The following is a 16,684-nucleotide window of genomic DNA, read 5'->3' on the forward strand; positions in this document are numbered from 1 at the left end:
AGACAACGATTGCTGTATAACTTGCACATTTTTGTTAAGTCTTGTTAGTGCAGTTTCGGAAAAAAAAGCAAAAACAAAGACAAAACAAAAAAACAGCAACCGAAAGAAACAGTATTGGAGGGGGCCCGGGTAGCTCAGGTGGTAGAGCACTGGACTTGTGATCGAAAGGTCGCTGGTTCGAATCCGGGCCGGGACGGACACGGGTCAACTTTATGTGCAGACCCAGAGACGGTATCCATCTCCCACCCCCGTGTCACCACAGTGGCACGTAAAAGACCTCGGTCATTCTGCCATAAGTGCAGATGGCTGATACCACCTAAACACGCAAACACTTGTGCTTCTCATCTAAAGTCGGGTTAAAACCCGGGAACATGCCCCTAATGGCTTTGCCGTGAGGGCGTAAAACTTGAATTTCTCTCGAAACAGTATTGGAAACTACGGATCGCGTTAACAAGAAACATCCGGTTGTTTTTTGGCAGGTGAAAATTTATCAGCAAACACAAGGATACGAAATCGACAATTTGTCAAACGCTTGATATTTCATTTGAAAGGCATCTCTACCTGATAAACATTCTGTCATCACTGTGTTTTACACTTAGTTTGGCCGGTTGCCGTGACAGACGGGTCGGTGCCTGAAGAAGCAACGAATCATACTTACAAATAATTGTCGATTTGAAATATCAGTTCTACCACTAAATTCTGCGCGGTAAAAAACCCACAAAAAAACTTGTGAAAATTGCCCAGCATAAGTAACCCTTTACCCATGATTACTTGTTCTTTTTCTCACGGAATATTCTTGCGGTTTAGGTGTAGAACTGATCTAGCTAGCACGAACACTGAACTACAATGTTCCGCACGACTGATTGTGTTCAGTCCATCTCCACCCAGCAACGGGAGCCGGCGGACGTGCTAAGATAGGAAAGGGCCTGATAAAGGGGGAATAACTCAGGCCTGAAGGACCCTCGGGATCTACCTCGAGAACAGCTTTTCACGGAATAACCGCACTTTTCCATTGGCCTCTGCCCTGGGACCCAGTAAAAGAGCGCCATCCTGAGACAAGAGCCTGGGTCTATAAAAAGATAGCCATCATTTGGGCTGGCCATGGAGATATAGCCCAGTCGGTAGTGCGATGGCTTTGAAACCAGTTCGTCGCTATCAGCGTGGGTTCGACCCCTGGTTCAGCGTGGGTTTGTTTCCTAGAGTCAACTTTACAGTGCAGATTCTCCTCGGTGTCCGAACACCCCCCGTGCACAAGCATGCGCACGATGAAGATCTCAAGCTCACAGCAAACGTCGCAGGCCTTGGACAACATGCATATATATATTTCATCATCTAGTCATCATCATCCTCGTATCTGTATAATTCGACGAGATCATTCGGCGTGTTAAAGAAGAGAGGGACGTCTGGCTTGTTCTTGTCAAAATGTCAGACCCTATTCTCAGCGTGGCATGGCTTTACTGGTTCACAAAAGCATGCATCTTAGTGCAGGACAGTCCTTCTTATGTGAACGCATACATGTATCCCAACCCTCTCTCACAACGCCCCAAACGCGGGGTAAAGGTAAAGGCGTCACTAGGACATAGCAAATCGTAGGAGGCTCGCCCTTTAGGCCAAAACAAATAAATAGTCTGTTTACGGTAACATAGGCAAAAAAATAGGGTCGGTAGGTCGGGTTTTGTTTTCTTTTATTTTTTTTCTTTTCCCAAAAAACATATTTTTAAGTTATTTTGCAAAAAAACAAAGACTTTTTTGGTTTTGTATTTTGTTTTCCCAAATGCCCCAAAAAAGTCTAGGGTCGCGCGAAAAAATAGGGTCGGTCGGGATACCGTAAACAGACTTTTTTTTTTGCCTTATGATCGCCTGTATCCCAACTCTTACTACGTCCAGAAATCGAGAATAAGGCTGAGATTACACAAAGGCGTTAAACAGCGAAGGACGGCCGTTCCTTGTGGACGCCTGTTTTCTTCCCCCTGGCTCCAGAGCCTTGGCAATGGTTCAGGATACACTAAGACATAACACAACGTACGAGGCTCACTCTTCGTGAACGTCTGTATCGTAGCCCTTCCTCAAAACGTTAGCAAAACACCGAGGCATGCATTAAGACTACGGAAGGACATAACATAGCGAAGAACGTTGATTCCTTGCCTTGTGAACGCCTGTATTACTATCTCCTAGCTTCAGAAACCTTGGCAATGGTTCACGTTACACTAAGAAGTTTTACGCCCTCACGGCAAAGCCATTTGGGGCATGTTACACGGGAAAACCCGGCTTTGTATGAAAATAAAAAATAAAAATGCAGGGGGGGGGGGGGGTGTAGACAGCTGGCTGCCGGCTGCTAGAGGTGACCTGAAATGGGCTGGGGACCGGGTTGGGTCGTCTTGGGTCAGTGCTGAAATGGCTACTTTATTGGCTGTTGGCCGAACAGACACCCAGGTTTCATATTTTTGCACGCATGTATTCGTGTTTCCAAGGCCTGAGGCTTTCGCTGTGACCCTGGGATCTTTATCGTGCGCATGCGTGCACACGGGGGTGTTCGGACACCGAGGAGAGTCTGCACAAAGTTGACTCTGGGACACACATCCCGCGCCGAACTTGGGGGTTGAACCCACGCTGATAGTAACAACCGGTTTTAAAGCCAGCGCCTCTACCGACTGGGCAAACTCCCCACCCAATATGTTGGGGTCAAGAAGTTCCATGGAGGGCGGAGGGTATGGAGTAACACATAGTGTTTTGCTCAGAACATTCCCACCCAAGCAGAGCCGCGCTAGGGGTACGCATTACCGTGAAGCTGGCAGCGAAGCCGGGGATGAGGTTAAGGCTACACGCCTGGGTCCCCACCTCCTTCACAACGTCCAGAAGCCGGGGATGAGGTTAAGGCTACACGCCTGTGTCCCCATCCTCCTTCACAACGTCCAGACACCGGGGTATAGGTTAATGCTACACGCCTGTGTCCCCACCCTCCTTCACAACGTCCAGACACCGGGGATGAGGTTAAGGCTACACGCCTGTGTCCCCACCCCCCTTCACAACGTCCAGACACCGGGGTATAGGTTAATGCTACACGCCTGTGTCACCACCCTCCTTCACAACGTCCAGACACCGGGGTATAGGTTAAGGCTACACGCCTGTGTCCCCACCCCCCTTCACAACGTCCAGACACCGGGGATGAGGTTAAGGCTACACGCCTGTGTCACCACCTTCCTTCACAACGTCCAGACACCGGGGATGAGGTTAAGGCTACACGCCTGTGTCCCCACCCCCCTTCACAACGTCCAGAAACCGGGGTATAGGTTAAGGCTACACGCCTGTGTCACCACCCTCCTTCACAACGTCCAGACACCGGGGTATAGGTTAAGGCTACACGCCTGTGTCCCCACCCTCCTTCACAACGTCCAGACACCGGGGTATAGATTAAGGCTACACGCCTGTGTTCCCACCCTCCTTCACAACGTCCAGAAACCGGGGTATAGGTTAAGGCTACACGCCTGTGTCACCACCCCCCTTCACAACGTCCAGACACCGGGGTATAGGTTAAGGCTACACGCCTGTGTCCCCACCCTCCTTCACAACGTCTAGACACCGGGGTATAGGTTAATGCTACACGCCTGTGTCCCCACCCCCCTTCACAACGTCCAGACACCGGGGTATAGGTTAATGCTACACGCCTGTGTCCCCACCCCCCTTCACAACGTCCAGACACCGGGGTATAGGTTAATGCTACACGCCTGTGTCCCCACCCTCCTTCACAACGTCCAGACACCGGGGTATAGGTTAATGCTACACGCCTGTGTCCCCACCCTCCTTCACAACGTCCAGAAGCCGGGTATAGGTTAATGCTACACGCCTGTGTCCCCACCCTCCTTCACAACGTCTAGACACCGGGGTATAGGTTAATGCTACACGCCTGTGTCCCCACCCTCCTTCACAACGTCCAGAAGCCGGGTATAGGTTAATGCTACACGCCTGTGTCCCCACCCTCCTGCACAACGTCCAGACACCGGGGTATAGGTTAATGCTACACGCCTGTGTCCCCACCCCCCTTCACAACGTCCAGACACCGGGGTATAGGTTAATGCTACACGCCTGTGTCCCCACCCCCCTTCACAACGTCCAGACACCGGGGTATAGGTTAATGCTACACGCCTGTGTCCCCACCCTCCTTCACAACGTCCAGAAGCCGGGTATAGGTTAATGCTACACGCCTGTGTCCCCACCCTCCTGCACAACGTCCAGACACCGGGGTATAGGTTAAGGCTACACGCCTGTGTCCCCACCCCCCTTCACAACGTCCAGACACCGGGGTATAGGTTAAGGCTACACTATGACATAACACAGCGAAGGAGTGTCAGTTTTTGTTTCGACGCCCAGGTATTCTACCTCAATACCCACAGAAACCAAGGCAAAGATGTAAGGTACACTAAGGCGTAACACCTGAACGCCTGTATTCCAACCATACACCATACCGTCCAGAAACATGGGCTAAAGGTTAAGGCTACACTGGGACATAACACACGCCTAGAAGGGGGTCGTTCCTTGTGAACGCCTGTATTCCAACCATACATCATAACGTCCAGAAACATGGGCTAAAGGTTAAGGCTACACTGGGACATAACACAAGCCTAGAAGGGGGTCGTTCCTTTGCTGGGTGGCCTATTTTCTAACCCCGTACTTCCCCGCAGGCTTCGGTCCCAGATGAAGGAATCCTTTGAAAGACGACCAGGGCGCTGGTAGCTAAGACCAGAGCCTCCGTGCAAGTAATTGGGGGAGCGGTCCCGTAGCAGTATTAAAACAGGTTTGCCAAGAGTCGCAGAAAGACGCGTGAGTGATTAACCAGCACGGGGGCTTCGTACAGTAAAACCCCCTTCAAAACCTTCACAAAATCTGACCAAAATTAAGTCTTCAACGATAAGACGTCTTGCGATGGAGCTAAATTTAGTAACGCTTTGAAGAGTTTGTCTAAAAAATATATACGGTCGTATAGCAGAGGAAGTCTCATGACGGAGGGTCGTAAAACGGAGGTTTCACTCCACTGCTATCGTGAGCGGCGGTGCATGCTAGTGGAAGGAGAAGATGATGAGATCTATATCTCGCGGAAGGTTACTACTCTTTGGGACCGCTGCGCGCCGAGCGGAGAAAGCGGCGGTCGATGTTCGGAGTGTAGAACGAAGGTGGAAAGAATCGCCTCGTTCCAACACTAAATCGAATGCATTTTGGAAAGAAAAACAGATTACGTTTTAAGAACTTTTTGAACTGCGGTTAAAAATCCCGCACATACATGTTAACAGTCGGCTTTAACAAGATAACAATAAGGTTGCACTCACAAAAAAACATGGACAATCAAACATGAACACAAACACGGACCGGTTTCGACACAAGGTTTTGTATCAGCAAATACAATAAGAGAATAGATGACAGGAAAATGTTCTTCTTTCTCTTTCTGCCATCTCCTTTTATTTTATTTAGTCAAGTTTTGACTAAATATTTTAACATCGAGGGGGAATCGAAACGAGGGTCGTGGTGTATGTGCGTGTGTGTGTGTGTCTGTGTCTGTGTGTGTGTAGAGCGATTCAGACTAAACTACTGGACCGATCTTTATGAAATTTGACATGAGAGTTCCTGGGTATGAAATCCCCGAACGTTTTTTTCATTTTTTTGATAAATGTCTTTGATGACGTCATATCCGGCTTTTCGTGAAAGTTGAGGCGGCTCTGTCACGCCCTCATTTTTCAACCAAATTGGTTCAAATTTTGGTCAAGTAATCTTCGACGAAGCCCGGACTTTGGTATTGCATTTCAGCGTGGTGGCTTAAAAATTAATTGATGACTTTGGTCATTAAAAATCGGAAAATTGTAAAAAAAAAAAAAAATTTATAAAACGATCCAAATTTACGTTTATCTTATTCTCCATCATTTGCTGATTCCAAAAACGTATAAATATGTTATATTCGGATTAAAAACAAGCTCTGAAAATTAAATATATAAAAATTATTATCAAAATTAAATTGTCCAAATCAATTTAAAAACACTTTCATCTTATTCCTTGTCGGTTCCTGATTCCAAAAACATATAGATATGATATGTTTGGATTAAAAACACGCTCAGAAAGTTAAAACAAAGAGAGGTACAGAAAAGCGTGCTATCCTTCTTAGCGCAACTACTACCCCGCTCTTCTTGTCAATTGCACTGCCTTTGCCATGAGCGGTGGCCTGACGATGCTACGAGTAAAATGGCATTGCGTTCAGTTTCATTCTGTGAGTTCGACAGCTACTTGACTAAATATTGTATTTTCGCCTTACGCGACTTGTTTTATTTTGGTGTTGAAGACCTTGTGTCGAAAACGGTCCGTGCCTTTTTGGTTTTTCTTGTTTCGTTTGCTTTTTATATTTAGTCAAGTTTTGTTTTTTATTTTTTATCTCGTTCTTCTCACCTGCAGCCTCTTGTTCCTCGTCAGCTGCCACTGATCTTAACTTTCACGCTTCTACCATTGCGGAGCTAACCCATGCATCTAACAAACTGTTCTCGGTGAAAAGACTGACCTCGCATTATCAATCTTTGTCAAGTTGAGCAGAGAAGAACGGACTAAAACGGTCTTGTTTAAAGTTAAACGAAGTTTTCTATCGACAATTATCAGTTAAACTATCAGAACAAATATTTACCTTTAAAAATGAATTTCCCAGATATAATATTTGAGGCAGTTTAGTTGCAGTGGAGAATGTGATGGTGATGGTGAGTGTGAGTGTGTGTGTGTGTGTGTGTGTGTGTGTGTGTGTGTGTGTGTGTGTGTATGTTTAAGTGTGCGTACGTGCGTCCATGCATGCGTGTGTGTGTGTGTGTGTGTGTGTGTGTGTGTGTGTGTGTGTGTGTATGTGTGTGTATGCGTGCGTGCGTGCGTGCTTTCCTGTTTGCCTGCCTTTCTGCATGCGTGTGTCCGAGTGCATGCGCGCGCACAGACTGATCACATAATATTATAAATAACAACAACTATTTATTTTCCAGGCAGAAGAAGAATGTGTGTGGGACAACTTACCTCACCAGACCAGAAGTGATCCAGCAAAGTGAAAATTCCAAAACGGCTCGTAGGGAGATTAACGTATTTCAGGCGCAAAAAAAGGGTAACGGTACGAATGGAGATTTGACCACAATGCGTGAATAAACCAACACGGCTTTCTGCTCAAGCAACGCCAAATTTGACAAGTGAGGGGATCGAAGGCTGCTGAGACGAACGACGGAGCGGAGGAGAAAAACTTCCTTGTGACTAGTGCAGTGTAGTACAAGCATAGGTACTGTAGTAGGCTCTATGTGCTATGGCCCAAAACTGAGTGTGTAACTTGGCGCTGTACGTAGGGGTGGAAAGGACGGAGCGAAGGAGGGAAACTTCCCTGTGAATATGCACTGTTGTAGCATAGTAGCCCTTATGTGCTAGCGACTAATTCTGAAAGCACTGCTCTCCGCTGCATGTAGAGGTTAGTGCTCCGAGATAAAGAAAGTGGTAGAAGTGAGAAACATCCCTGAGATTACTGCAGTGAAGTAGCAAAGTACTTCCCATCAAGGAAGTTCAACTGAGTGGTCAACTTGGGGCAGCGCAGACGGATAAAAAAAAGACTTGGAAGAGGAGAAAAAAAACTTCCCCAAGATTACTGCAGTGAAAAAGCAAAGTACTTCATACCAAAGCCTCAAACTGAGTGTTCAACTTGGCTTTGTTCGTACGGGTCAAACAGAAGAGAGAAATATTACTGCAGTGAAGTATCAAGGCCTCAAAGAGAGTGTTCGACTTGGTGCTGTACGTACGGGCGAAAAGGACTGAGTCGAGAAGACAAACTACCCCGGGACTAGTGCAGTGGGATAGCACACTACCCCTCATGAACTAGATCCTAAAACTGAGTGTATACGCTGGTTCTGCTCGAGGGGGTGGAAAGGAGAGTCGGTGCGCTTTTTGCTATGGAGCTTCTGCGGCGTATGGTGATTGATGTCCTTCTACTTGTCATCGTCTTCTTTCGCGTCATGCAAGGTCAGGGAGATTGAAAATCGTTGTCATGTGTGATTCGCACTCGCTGAACCTGTGTGGGGTGAATCTGAGATTGAAAGAGAAATAGACACTGCAAAGATACTTTCCTTCTCTTGTAGACTATCTTGTGAATATCTGTCCAGGCTTTTTGCTTGGGGGTTTCCTTCTACTTTATAGACATTTACCAAAATGTAGACCCCGTCTGCTTCCTGTGTAGAACGATTGTGTGTGTGTGTGTGTGTGTGTGTGTGTGTGTGTGTGTGTGTGTGAGTGTGTTTGTGTGTGTGTGTGTGAGTGTGTTTGTGTGTGTGTGAGTGTGTTTGTGTGTGTGTGAGTGTGTGTGTGTGTGTGTGTGTGTTTGTGTGTGTGTGTGTGAGTGTGTTTGTGTGTGTGTGTGTGAGTGTGTTTGTGTGTGTGTGTGTGTGTGTGTGTGTTTGTGTGTGTGTGTGAGTGTGTTTGTGTGTGTGTTTGAAACAGAAACAGCTGACAAAGACAAATTTGAGGGTGCTCGATGTTCATGTCGATGTTATTGAGTTCTTTCGACTCTATTGCGTTCTTTCGACTCTAATGCGTTCGTTGACATTAATCACACCATTCAAGTATCTCGGAGAAAATACCTGGGCATAGATTAACCTTCAGTTTAGTGTACCGTTGCATTTTTTGTCAGTAGCTCATTAGGATTTCAATGTTGTAAAGTAGAAATACGTTTGTATGGCCTTTTTTCTCTGGTTTCTGTTTATGTTGTGTGTTTGATAAATTGTTTTGCTTGTTTGTTGCTGTTGTCATTGTCTGTTTGTGTGTGTGTTGATTATTTTAGTTTGCGGAAATGTTACGGTCTTACGATTGAATCTTCCTTTTACGTATACACGGCCAAACGATATCACTGATAAAGAGAGAAGAGAGATCGATGTACCCTTTTAGCAGAAAAAGATAATTTCCTACCTCCACATATGTACACATATTTGCGAGGAATAGCCTTTTACATCACCGAACTAACGAAACTCTAATAATAACGCAACAACAAAATATATATTTTTGTTGCTGTATATTTCTGCTTAAATACATACTTTTTCATTTTAGTGGCAGTAAAAGAATCGTAGCCCTGCATAAATGTCATTACCAAGCAAACGGTACAGCTTTTCGTTCCGGCAAGAATATTTTCTACTCGTCGACGGCTTGGTCGTCATGGCAACGTTGATTAAGTGACAAGATGATTAGCTTTGTTCACATCTTTATCAGCGAACGATGGCACTTTGTGCTTGCCTTGTGCTTAACAATGACACATTGGAAAGCTCAACACTGTAAATCGTCGGTTTCTTCTGCGAAGTTCTCCAACTATCAGGTCTTGCAGCGTAAGTAAATCTACTTCTTCTTACAAGAGAGATGTTGATTGACGTCAAAGATTGCACGAGGCATTGTAAGAGATCCAGGTTCCATTCGAAGCGTCTTCAATTTGTACGCGTCGACTCAGGGATGTTTGGAGCTGAAGGCATGTACGTCCAGTATGTAGGATAAACAGAATACTACATGGCTTGCTGTGTCGTGCCAGATTTACACTCGTTGCTGTTTCCAATATTGAAAAGCTCGCTTTCGCTCGCAGTTCAATATTTTAAAAAGCAACTCGCGTAAATTTGGTACGACACAGCAAGCCATATATAACATTATCTATTTCTTTAGTTTCCCAAAGGCATGTGCATACATTAGACCATGTTGAGCACCAAAAGTCAAAATATCAATACCGATGAACTTTCACGTACATACGGCTTGCAGCGTATGGCTCAAAAATGCATGTTTTGCAACTAATAACGCTTTTTCCTGCGTGCAACCTTATGATGTAGAATGGTTTGAATACAGTTATTTTGTGCACATCAGTTTGTAATGAAAATGAGTCTTCTTCTTCTTCTGCGTTCGATGTTGATGGCCGTTGAAAATGAGTCTAAAAGGGATCCTGAATGTACCTGAAAACCTGTGTCGAAATTCAGTGTCAAACAGGGCAGAGTTTGTGTGTATGTTCGATGTAAAGTCTTGTAAACATGAAATGTAGTTTTGTTAAGCACAGGAAATAATGATCGCGCCAGGGATGTGTGCCGCGCACGCGCGTGTATATTTATATGTGTGTGTGTGTGTGTATGTGTGTGTGTGTGTTTGTGTGAGTGTGTGCGTGTGCGTGTGTTTGTGTGAGTGTGTGTTTGTGTGAGTGTGTGCGTGCGTGAGTGCGTGCGTGCGTGCGTGAGTGTGTGTGCGTGCGTGTGTGTGGGTTTATGTGTGTGTCTGTGTGTGCGTGCGTGTGTGCGCGTGTATTTTGAGAGAGAGAGAGAGAGAGAGAGAGAGAGAGAGAGATTCCTAAACCTGTTCCCTTTGTTTTCTAAGGGGGGGGAGGGGGGAGGCTTCTGTTTTTTTGGCTTGAACCGAAGACATTTTAGGAATCCCTAGTCGATCTGGATCCAGCAAGAACCCCAAAACGATGCTTCGTTACAAAAAGTAAGCCAACTTTCTCAGATGAAATCGCTATTTCCTGCTGGTGTAAGGCGCCCAGGGAATTCAAGAGTGTGCACAAAAAGCTTCTTTATTTTAGACGAATGACAGTTTCAATCTTCTGCAATTTGGTTCTCTCTCTAAGCAGTTGAAATGTTTTTGCGATGACCGCCACGGCAAAGCCATGTTCACGCGACATTAATGTGCTCTTCTAGTTTCCCTGCTCAATGCCTTGTCAAAGAGCAACATTCTTGTTAGAGGAATTGCGGAGGATATTCAGCAACTTTAAACGAAACATTGTTTCGTTGTAACTGGATGTGTCTCTTTCAACGTAACGTACGTATTTCAGTTAGCTTCAGTTTCTTGTTCGTTGTTGTTGTTGTTGTTGTTGTTGTTGTTGTTGTTGTTGTTGTTGTTGTTGTTGTTGTTCTGATGGTGGTGGTGGTTGTGGTGGTTGTAGTTGTTGTTGTTTGTTTGTTTTTCGAATGAGGCACCGTATGACAGAGATTTACTTGGGGATCTTGAGACAAAGTCAAAACTTTATAAGCATGGTATACGATGTTGATCGACATTCACACTGTTTGAACCTAAAACACATTTCCTGTGCAGTCTACATAATCCATCAACGCTGACATTTGACTTTTTCTCAGCTCCGGTTCTCATAAAATGTTCCGCTAAACTACAGACAAAGAAACCAGAAAGAGAAGAACCCGTAAACGGATGTTTTGTCCCGCGAGCGGAAGTATATTACTTCTGTCTCGGTAAACGGAGAAGAAATTACCTCATTTGAAAAAGAGCTCGTGTTTGTTTACCCTTGAAACCGGCGCTGGGCGAACCGCGACCACAATGCATCTCCGGGACTATTGACATTTGAGACGCTTAAATGCACACGGGCTTGCGGTGCCGTTTCCAAAGACCCCTGCAAAATCTCGGCAAATAAAACTCCCTGCAGGGTGTAGAATTGCGCGCGAAGAAGGGAGTTTGCTTTGATGGCAATAGATTTATTTTCAATTCCAGAAAACCCCTCTTTTGGAACACGTGCGTAGATCCGCCCCGGTCGATTCAACACTTTCCAAATAACAAGAGGGGGTGGATGGGGAGTTAGGGTAAGGAATGACGGGATATAGCGGGGAAGGTGTGGTGAAGAGTGGGGTGTAAAGGAATGACGGGATATAGCGGGGAAGGTGTGGTGAAGAGTGGGGTAAAGGGGGGTGCAGGAAGGAGAGGGAGGGGTGTGAATGGTTGCGACGGAAAGTGCAGCAAAAGTAATGGTATGGGGTGAATTGCAATGCAGTTGCTAGATTTTGCAAAGTTGGAAGTTTCAAAGACATGCGGAATATCCCTTAACCTCTCAATAAAACAGAGAAGGGTGCTTACAGCTCAGTCTCATTACAAATGTTGCTGTTGTTTGTTTATTCATTTGATTGTTGTTGTTGTTGTGTTTGTTTCTTTGTAGTCTATCTGTTTGTCTACTTAGAACTAAGAAGAAAATAGAGAATTGCGTGCGCATCCGGCATGACTCTGTTTTCCAGTTTTGAAGCGTGTAGCTGTATTTATTATAAGATCAATATCCGATAAAACGAAAAGCTTTTAATGTTGTAAGGATATTGCTTGTTGCCACATAATATATCTGACTGTAAACAGGAAAGGAACAGAATGCTACTTTTTTTTCTGGTGTCTCTTTTTTTTTATATATTTTTTTTTTTATAGCTCGATTTCTGTTGTGTCTAGCGTTCAGTTAATAAGAGCATCCTTCAACTTGGAAACACACAAAAAGCATCTTCGGCCTGGATGCATTCTCTGCAGAATGTGAATCTTTTGCTGACATCATTTCGCAGATTGGCACTGGTGCCAGACAAGAGATTTAACTTAACAACAAATCCCTTTTCTGCACAGAAAGCAGCATGGCTGTAGCTTTTTGGCATGCATCCTTACGGAAGGATGCTCTTTATGCCATTAAAAAGGCTGACCACATAATTATGCGGTGGTATACATGCTAGTGTGTACGGGAAGGTTGATCTCTGTCACAGTTTTTCGCGAGCATGCACCTATGGCTATTGGTTCTTGTTCACTACATATACACTGAATACTGGTCACTTTCTATGGCTAATTTCCTGCGGTCATTGTGTATGGAGTGTATGCTAACGATGACTCGCGGCCAGCGCCGTACGGTTGGGTGATAATGCAAGCTTTTCACAGCAGAGAATAGGACTTTCCATTTGCAATGGAGTGCGCGTAACTCTTTGCAAAAGTGACAGAATTAGTCATTTCTGTATGTGTATGTGCATGTGTGTGTGTGTGTGTGTGTGTGTGTGTGTGTGTGTGTGCGCGCGTGTGAGCGTGCATGTGTTTGTGTATTTCAATTTGTGTGTGCGTGCGTGCGTGCGTGCGTGCATGCTTGTGTGTGTGTGTGTGTGTGTGTATGTGTGCGTGCGTGCGTGCTTACGTACGTGTGCGTATGTGTTTGTATGTGTGTGTGGAGCGAGGAGTACAAAGTTCGGTTTGCCTACACACACACATACACGAACGTACTCACTTGCAGTAGAGGAATTGTAAAGGGACGTCATCGATCGAAAAGCAGGGGACAGCTGTATTCGTAAATCCGTGAATGATTTTATTTGTTAGCTTGACTTCGGAATTTGCAACTCCCTTTAACGAGGCGGACTTGTAAGAACTGCGGAAGCAAAACGCTGTTTTTGTGTTTGTGGTTCGGCCTTGAATGACGCTTTCATGGCCTCGTTAGCCACTGCTGCTGCAGCTGCATTCAATTGTTAGCTATCTCCGTTTTTACATTTAGTCAAGTTTTGACTAAATGTTTTAACGTAGAGGGGGAATCGAGACGAGGGTCGTGGTGTATGTGTGTGTGTCTGTCTGTGCGTGTGTGTGTGTGTGTGTGTGTGTGTGTGTGTGTGTGTGTGTGTGTGTGTGTGTGTGTGTGTGTGTGTCTGTCTGTCTGTCTGTCTGTGCGTGTGTGTGTGTAGAGCGATTCAGACTAAACTACTGGACCGATCTTTATGAAATTTGACATGAGAGTTCCTGGGAATGATATCCCCGGACTTATTTTTCTTTTTTTCGATAAATGTCTTTGATGACGTCATATCCGGCTTTTTGTAAAAGTTGAGGCGGCACTGTCACACCCTCATTTTTGAATCAAATTGATTGAAATTTTGGCCAAGCAATCTTCGACGAAGGCCGGACTTTGGTATTGCATTTCAGCTTGGTGGCTTAAAAATTAATTAATGACTTTGGTCATTAAAAATCTGAAAATTGTAAAAAAAAAAATGTTTATAAAACGTTCCAAATTTACGTTCATCTTATTCTTCATCATTTCCTGAGTCCAAAAACATATAAATATGTTATATTTGGATTAAAAACAAGCTCTGAAAATTAAAAATATAAAAATTATGATCAAAATTAAAATTTCCGAAATCAATTTAAAAAGACTTTTATCTTATTCCTTGTCGGTTCCTGATTCCAAAAACATATAGATATGATATGTTTGGATTAAAAACACGCTCAGAAAGTTAAAACGAAGAGAGGTACAGTAAAGCGTGCTATGAAGGACAGCGCAACCGCTTCCGCGCCAAACAGGCTCGTCACTTTCACTGCCTTTTGCACTAGCGGCGGACTACGTTCAGTTTCATTCTGTGAGTTCCACAGCTTGACTAAATGTAGTAATTTCGCCTTACGCGACTTGTTTGTTCCGGTGCAGGCTTCCAACAGAAGACTTATTGTCTGGAAGGATGTGACAAATGTCATCATCACCTTTGAGAAGTTGTTGTTGTTGTTGTTGTTGTTGTTGTTGTTGTTGTTGTTGTTGTTGTTGTTGTTGTTGTTGTTGTTGAATTTATAGATGGATATTGTAATTCAGTGTAGTGTAGTGTAGTGTAGTGTAGTGTAGTGTAGTGTAGTGTGGTGTAGTGTATGTAGAGGTTACATGCCGAGTCTCAGTGATTATTAAAAATAATGGTCGAAGTTGGCGGATCATGAAAAATGCGAGCTTCAGCGAGCTTTTTCATGACCGCGAACTGAGACCATTATTTTTAATAATCACTGAGACGAGGTGTGTAACCTCTTTATTCCTCCTTTCTTCAGTTATTCAAAGAAAACAGGAGTTTTTGTGCGAAAGTTTGATCGAATCCGAATCACTCAACCAGTCAACCTGCGCAGGCGATCGATTAATGCGCGGTTGTATAGTTCCGTGCAAATCATTCCATTCTGTTAACACTTCTTGTCAGTTTCCCTGTTTTAGACTAAAATCAAGTACACAGATATGCTGTTATTCTGCTGTGGCGGTAAAGGCAGATATTGTGTGTTCTGTTTATGTTTTAGTATCGTTAAGGATAATGTTCTTTCGTCAAATGGGACTAGCAGACGAACTTTTGCACCCGTGTTCCAACGTTAATTACTGTATGAAGTTCAGTTTTCTGGGGAAAATAGTGTATGAAACCGCTTTATGTTGTTTACATTGATGAGATGTGTGCATTTGGTTGCGTGTGATCTGTTTATAAAATGAAATATTGTTGAAAACTGACCGTCGGATTGCAGTCAGTGTTGTCGAAGAAACTGCGTTAAAAGAAGGGGAACTACTCTTGTCGGCAAGAGTATGAGTTACTTGCCTTGGGAATTTGCTTGTGATGAACGGTGTGTGCACGGCAGATCTAGATTCAGAAAACAACCTAACTCATGGATTTTATATGGAGATTCATGTGTTCAGGCCTGTAGTTGTTAATTTAAATGCGTTATGTTTGTATTGTTTGCTCCAGAGATGTATATTTCGTACGTATAGAGCGTTTTGAACTTTTCAGTCGCAAAAGTAGTACCAAAACAGAACAGCTTCTCAACCCATTGCACTATCGAGGATTCAGGCTGTTGCTGGCTCGTTATTTGTTTGGTTGCTGGGTCATTATCGAAAAATAACTAGCTCTACAAGTTTACAGAGGTAAAGAAGCAGAGGGGGGAATAAAGTGTTGTAGTGCATTGTGTTGCATTGTGTTGTATAGTATTGCATTGAATTACATTGACTGTTTTGTATTGTATTGTGTTGTATTGTATTGTGTTGTGTTGTGTTGTATTACATTGCATTGTCAATAGTCAATGCTAACAAAACTAACCACCGAAGAGAGATACTATCCTACTGTTCTACATGTGTAACTATACGTTTACGCTTACTAATTTACACTGCATGTCGGGTTGTCTCATTGTCATCCGGAGATGATTTAAAATTGGCTGTCGATAACAGCTTTCTGTTGAGTGGATGATCATAGCTCTGTAACCCAATACAGCTAAGGGACAATTAACTGTATGGTCGCATACCCCATAAGCATAACACACACACACACACACACACACGCACACACACACACACACACACACATAACGCACACACACACATAACGCACGCACACGCACACACGCGGGCGCGAACGCTCGCTCGCATACACACACACACACACACACACACACACACTACGCACGCACACACACACACGCGGGCGCGCGCACACACACACACACACACACACACAAACAGAGCATAAACCGTTGAAAACGAAGAAGCCTGAAAGGCGACAGACGAGAAATCGATCATACAGAAAATGTGACACGAACATGCACAAAGAAACGCTCGAACAATGACAAAACACAATTGTTGCTGTCAGTTTCTGTGACAGATGCCCTTTACTTTGACTTTTCCTTTGTATAATTGGACATATTATATTTATGAGTCTCTCGAGACATTTTGTTGCAGGACATTCAATAATTACTGTATCGAAAAGAAAAACAAACTATGGGGAAAAGAGAATCGACAGAGAGAGAAAGAGAGGAGAGAGAGAGAGTGAGGGGGGGGGGGGGACTTTAACAAAACGTTTTCCTCGAACCTCCTGTGGTGTTCGGGATGTATCTGTGTGTGTGTGTGTGTGTGTGTGTGTGTGTGTGTGTGTGTGTGTGTGTGTGAGTGTGTGTGTGCGTGCGTGCGTGTGTGCGTGCGTGCGTGTGAGCGTGCGTGTGTGAGTGGGTATGCGCGTGCGTGCGGGCTTGCGTGCGTGCGTGTGTGTGTGCCTGCGTGTGCGTTTGTGTGTGTGTTTGTGTGTGTTTGTGTGTGTGAGTGGATGTGTGTGTGTGTATGTGGGTGTGTGTGTGTGTGTGTGTGTGTGTGTGTGTGTGTGTGTGTGTGTGTGTGTGTGTGTGTGTGTGTGTGTGTGTG

The 16,684-nt window shown here is 44.5% G+C and overlaps 1 protein-coding gene across 1 annotated transcript in view; it reads left to right on the forward strand.

The window, feature by feature from the left end:
- LOC138969464 (carbonic anhydrase-related protein 10-like) overlaps positions 1–16,684 on the forward strand; it is a 146,413-nt gene that overhangs the window by 17,266 nt on the left and 112,463 nt on the right. Inside the window, exon 3 of the mRNA XM_070342255.1 lies at positions 6,996–8,007. Coding sequence (XP_070198356.1) covers positions 7,938–8,007 — 70 coding nt within the window. The 5' untranslated portion in view covers positions 6,996–7,937. The remainder of the gene's footprint in view (positions 1–6,995; positions 8,008–16,684) is intronic.

This window comes from Littorina saxatilis, linkage group LG6 (assembly GCF_037325665.1).
Source record: "Littorina saxatilis isolate snail1 linkage group LG6, US_GU_Lsax_2.0, whole genome shotgun sequence".
In the NCBI taxonomy this organism is placed as follows: Eukaryota; Metazoa; Mollusca; class Gastropoda; order Littorinimorpha; family Littorinidae; genus Littorina; species Littorina saxatilis.